General features: G+C 37.7%; 1 protein-coding gene across 1 annotated transcript; it reads right to left on the reverse strand.

Moving 5' to 3' along the window:
* Positions 1-960: 960 nt before the first annotated feature.
* LOC130216641 (C2 calcium-dependent domain-containing protein 4C) lies at positions 961-5,691 on the reverse strand. The gene is given in 5 exon segments (XM_056448529.1): positions 961-2,678; positions 2,680-3,191; positions 3,194-3,664; positions 3,667-3,848; positions 5,585-5,691. Coding segments are annotated over 4 exon segments (1,257 nt in total). The 5' UTR covers positions 3,809-3,848; positions 5,585-5,691; the 3' UTR covers positions 961-2,546.
* Between the last annotated feature and the right edge of the window lie 420 nt (positions 5,692-6,111).

The following is a 6,111-nucleotide window of genomic DNA, read 5'->3' on the forward strand; positions in this document are numbered from 1 at the left end:
GTGTTGGGGATCCCCAAAAGTGATGAACCCACACTGTAATAAAATTCCATTATTTTTATGTATTTTCTGACAGCTGGGGTGCTGGAAAAAAACATAAAATAACGGCTGTTAAATTAAAGAAGTTTACCGTAAAATAACGGATGTTAAATTACAGAAATTTCCTTAAATTTAAATTTCCGTTAAATTTCTGCAATTTTTCATGTACTTTTTTACGGAACATTTCTGTAATTCAATGGCCGATATATTACGCCTAGCAGCTGGAGAAAAAAATGTAAAATATATATATATTTTTTTACAATGCAGCTACTTCCGGTTTAGAATCGCAATGTTATATCGCAGATCTGAGAGGAGAGGTTTTTTGTTTAACTTCCTGGTCATACGATTCCTTTTTGTTTTATAGTTTTAACCCTAATAATCTTTCCAACTGCACAAAGTTAAATATAAATGATTATTTTAATGTCATGTTAGCAAGAGTTACTTTTAAAACATCATGTGTTTTATTAACTTGCAGCATGTTTCTGTATTTGCATGTGCTGTGAGAATTTGCACGCTCGTGTGTTGTCAAAATTATGATGTTTTTTCAGATTGTTAGTGTTTTTCTTTTTAACTTGTTAACAAAAATAACAATGGCAGGATACAGGACCGTATGTGCGCAGGCACATAGTGTTTCTTTACAAAGTAACGTTGCCACCTACTGGCCCGGCATGCATAACACAACATTTTAGATTGTTTTGGTACATCTTTGTGATTGGGATTGATTGGAATTAAAACTAAACAATCAAAAAATTACTGTAGTCAAATAAAACTTTTTTTCATGAAATTATTCACACATGAAACATAATCTGAAGTCATTTGGTAAATAATAATAGCTAAAATTCTTTGCTGCCACATTCACTGGTACTCAAAATACACCTCTAAAATTGATAAGAGAACATTAATTTAAAAAGCAAAATGGCCACAATTTTTTATTATTATGTTTTTTATGGTTGCAAACTTACAAAAATTAACCCCCACTTGTCCATCTAATATACAAGTACAACAGATGAACATCCATGCAGGGGTGCAGAAGAAAGTACACCGAAATTTCCATCAAACACCTGCAAAAAAATAGTTTATATTACAAGTTGATTACCACAGTGAAAATATTATCCATGCACACAAATTACAAACTACCAGAGTTGACGGGATCCACTATGAAGGATACACACCAAACGGCAGGTGAACAGTTCACTTCTACATCAAGTACACAGGATTGGCACTTTTTCAATTTGCAAAATACGCCTGTTAAAACAGGAAGACTCCAGCATTCGAGTGGTTTAGGAAATTAATCATACACTTGAACATAAATGGAAAGATACATGTGCTTTTTGCACTCAGATAATTACTGCACAATCCACAGATCACAAATATAGAAATGTTCTTGTCCATTCCCTGTGTAACCAACCAGCCATTAGCTAGTTTCAATGGGGCCATTTTTGATGTTTTTTTAGCATTATAATGAGCACTATAGCTGCCTCATTACCTCAAAGATGACTTTTCTGCGCTTTATCTATGAAGTGAAATAAGGGTTACTAAATTTGTACAATTTAATATGAATCATCAAAGGAGATTGTCCTTTCAATGAGTTAATAGTCTGATTTTATCATAAAAATAACAACATCTCACATCGGAAATGAAAGTTCAATGCATTCATCTGCTACTAATCTTATTTGTGTCATATTTCAACCACTTTTCTAAATCATTCCATTGAATGAGCACATCAGCTCACTCATTTGCATAATGACACATGCTTTCCTTTGTGTATGAATTTTACCTTGCTGAAGATGAAATGGCATGGATTGGCATTTAATCTTAATACAACACAAATGCGAGTACACTCGGTGCCTCTACTCTGGGTAAGTAGTGTGCATGGAAAGACTTTCAAAGAAAGACCCTGTTTCAAAAAAAGTGCAATCCAGAGCACTCGTTATATTGATATCCAACAAACAGAAACAGATAATGACGCTGAACCAAACAATAATCCAATCTGAGCAAACATAAACATGCAAAAGAACGCTCCTTAGTAAGGCTTCTGGGTTTCACCAAATGACATTCTGCAGGGTGTTGCAAGAATACGTCATCGCATTTACAAGTTTACGCCAACATGACGTCGACACACGACAAAACATTGTTTAGTCTGGTTATTCATCCTCCAAATTAGCCAGCAGATGCATCCAGGATCAAAGCTAACATTAGCACAGAAGGCCATTGTGTAGCTTCAAAGGTCTTCGGCTCGGTGGAAACAGTCTTTACAATCAAATAGGTAAATGCTTGGTTTTAATTAGGCTAAAATGAGTTGCACAATCAAAATACAGAAGGCGACCTACAAAAGACTTTTAGATATTTACAGGCTATGCTAATACCTTGATCTCGAGCAGGTGGTGGTTGCTTGTTACTTTTAAATACTAACTCAACCACCACATCAGGTTACATGAAAGGACAACAAAGCAAATGTTAGTACAGAAGACCTTATTCCACCTTTGAAGGCAGAGTTCCATTCTGAAGGCCTAGAATCCAGACAAGAGCTTACACAAAGGGACCTCTCGTTCACCTAGCAGCATGTCTCTTTTCAGGCTAGTGCCTTTATTCACAACCTTGATCTTCAATGCAAGGTTCTTAACCTGACCGAAGTCACCGAATCAAAAAGAAGTCCTCGTTGAAGACGGGATTGCGGCTGTTCTTGATTATCGTGCTCCTCTGCTTCTGCAACTTGCCTGGATTAAGGTAGAGCGACACGCAACAGTTGATGCTCTTAATGTCAAACATGGGTTCGTACAAGTCCTCAGCTGCTATAATGCGGATTCGCAAGCGGGCCGTTCCAGCGTCGTAGTCTGCACAAAGTCGCACCGTGCCTCCTTTATGCATGTTGATGGTGTGCTCCTTTTGTTGGCGGTCCCCGCCATGAAGATGGTCCAGAGCTCCGCCGGCTTGCAAGGACGAACAGTGACTCCGTCTTGGAACATTAGGGCTTGGCTCTGCTGAGCTGCACTCATCCGTAGACAAGGAACTATGCCTGGCAAATGTCCGCTTTCCTTTTGCGACCTTGGCTTGAGTTTCGTGGGTAAAGATCTTCAGTAAAGAGGCGGATCGGGAGAGCAACGGAGAACTGAATGGAGAGGACTCTGCTGAGGAACAAGTGTCGCTCTCGCCCCACTGAAGTATCGGTAGGGGTTTATATGTGAGGTGTTAAAGTCCGGAGGGTTGAGGTGGTTCCCTTCATTGGGGCTCTTGCTTTGGGACTTGCGTTGTGTGTTGGGTGATGTTACTGGGCTTGTGTGGTCACAGTGAAAGAGGGACTCTTTCCGCCGTGTATGGGGACTCTCCATCAATGTAGCAAAGCCATAAGAAGTCTGAGTTTTTGGAATGTAAGGAAGTGACATGGCAGATTGGGATTGAGGGTCGGCATTGGTGTCACCTGCTACAACATCATCCGCGCTCTCAATTTGAATGATGTGGCGGTTCGCCGCCCTCAGTAAGTTCTTGGTGTCTCCTGCTAACTTGCTGACCAATCGAGGACTACGAGGGCTGCTGATCTTTTTGTTGCTGATGGTCTGTTCAGACGTCGAGGGTTTCAGACTCTCTTTGGGTTTAACGTCAGAAGCTTCGGGCTCTGGCGGGCAGCTTACAAGCTTGGGGGGATGAAGAAATCTGGGATCTTATCTGGTGTGAGGACGTTGCTATAAACAGGAGCCTTCCCTTTTTCACCCGCCTCTCCTTGTCGGAGCACATTTGTTTCGACTGAGTCCCGGATCTTCTCCAGAACCCACATGATCCGTTTGGGCTTAACCCACTGGGTGATGCACGGTTGCCTGTAAGCACATGCAGCAGAACATTCAACAGTGAGCCTCACAACTAATAATACCTTACGGTTTACCATAATATAACATTATATCATTAACATGTGTCCCAGTTAAAGTTGCAGGGTCAATTATACAGTAATTTTCTGGGAAAGTATAAAATTTACCTTAAATTGTCACCTCAAGTTGTTTTACAAAGGAAAACATTTAACTTTAGGTGAATATAAAGGGTTTGGAAAATGTTTGTCATACTTTTCTGTCCATAGCAATGAAAAATGATTAAATGGATGGTTGACCCAAAAGTGAAAATTAACATCATCATTTACTCTCCCTCATGTGGTTTTAAACCTTTATGGGTTTCTTTCTCTTGTTGTACACAAAAAGATGATATTCTTAAGTATGTTGGTCGCTGGCACCCATTTACTTACATAGTAGTAAAAAACTTTTTATGAGAGTTTATTGGTCCCAGCTACCTGCATTCTTCAAAATCTTTCTTCACAGAAGAAAGAAATTCAAAAGGATTTTAAACAAGTTTTTAGTGTGAACTATCCCTTTAAGAAGCCTTCTGTTGCTATGGGTGTCTCGGCAGGTGAAAATTGTTCCGACATTGTTTTCGAACATCTATTAAATGATTGGTGAAAATAGATTATCTAAATGTTTTGTTCTTTGTGATAGGTTCAAGCTGCAAGGTACTTAATTTCCATATGAGCATTATTCTTGACAACAATAAAACTATTGCACACAAAACATTTACAGTTTATAAACTGACTTTTTTTTTTTTCACAAATGATATATGACTTTAAAACTTTAGACTCTAGAAATTTATTTTACAAGGGAAACAACACATTCTTTTAATTATCTATTAGATAACATTTGCTAACTTTATAATGTTACACCATTTTTTTTTAGAAAGATGCAGATGGATGACAATTTTTTAGAGATATTTTTGTTCTTTTTGATTTTCAGTCCTGGTCCTGAAGTTCACAGTCTCTGGACATTTTGTCCTTATGCAACATGCCTGATTATAATCATCACCTCATTAGCCTCTAGAGAGACGTTTACTGCAGGAGTAAAATATGTGAAATAATCACTATTTATAGTTCGGTGTACTGCGGGATCAAAACGATAATTTACTAACATTTCCAGTCTTTCAAAAAAATGTTTGGCCATGATAAACTGTTAGACCAAACTATTTATTTGATACAGAGTTGATGAACATCCAAACTCACAGTTCACATGAACAGCAACAGGTTGCACAGAACACACCAATGGTCTCTCTGATTCAGAAATCAACTTTCCTGACAACTGACACTCACTATCTAACAAAAAAACATGCTATTTGATAGCTAATTTATAGAATTTGTTAAAAATTGTTTTATCTGAACTGAATCAGATCTTTTCTTCATATGTAACATCCACACTAGCTTTTGCATGCAAAAAAAAGTGGGAAACTAGATTAAAGGTAAACTGAACCCACAAAAAAAAAAAAAAAAAACAGTAAATGCATTTTGAATGTATATTTTGACTGGTTAAAGCATAACTAACCAACCAAAAAAAAGAGTAAATACATCTTAATGTGTCTTTCACACAACTGGAAAACAAAACAACAGCTTATCATGAGAGATTCAATAAGAAAGCTTTTTAAATGTCTAAATGCATTGTTTTTGATGAAGTACATCGTACAAATCAATCCAAACCCAAACAATTCGTTTATCACAATTCAGTTGAAGTAAAGTAAACTTTCAAACCTGTTGTTTCGATGTTTTTGTCTCCACTTTTAGGGAATCCTCACTCGTTCTCAGGCACTTCAGTGTTCATTAGTGAGTGAGTGTGTGTGCTGTGTTTCCCTCAGGCTGCGGTGAGAGAGGTTCAGATCCGCAGGTCGCCTGTTGCGCTTATATACTCCTGCTGCAGACGCGCGCGCCTCCACGAGCCAATCAGAGGAAACGATGCTCTTCCGATTGGAGATGTATCGATTCAGCGACGCCGAACGCAGTAAACATCAGGAATGAATGCTAAGCTAAAAAAACAAGGCGTTTGTTTGATTTAAAGGTTATGGTTTCACATATAGCTAAGTGGATATATAAGATACTGTAGGCTATCTGAAAATAAGTCAAGTTAGGGTTTATTAAACTTGGAAAAGGATTTCATAACAGTTTCTTCTACTTACTACACTCTAAAAAACAATGGTTGAGTTAAAAATATTTGGTGCTTGTGCTTATTTTTAACCTTAATCGGGTTATATTAACAACTCAACAGTTTGGTTAAATATTTG

Source organism: Danio aesculapii, chromosome 22 (assembly GCF_903798145.1).
Source record: "Danio aesculapii chromosome 22, fDanAes4.1, whole genome shotgun sequence".
Classification (NCBI taxonomy): Eukaryota; Metazoa; Chordata; class Actinopteri; order Cypriniformes; family Danionidae; genus Danio; species Danio aesculapii.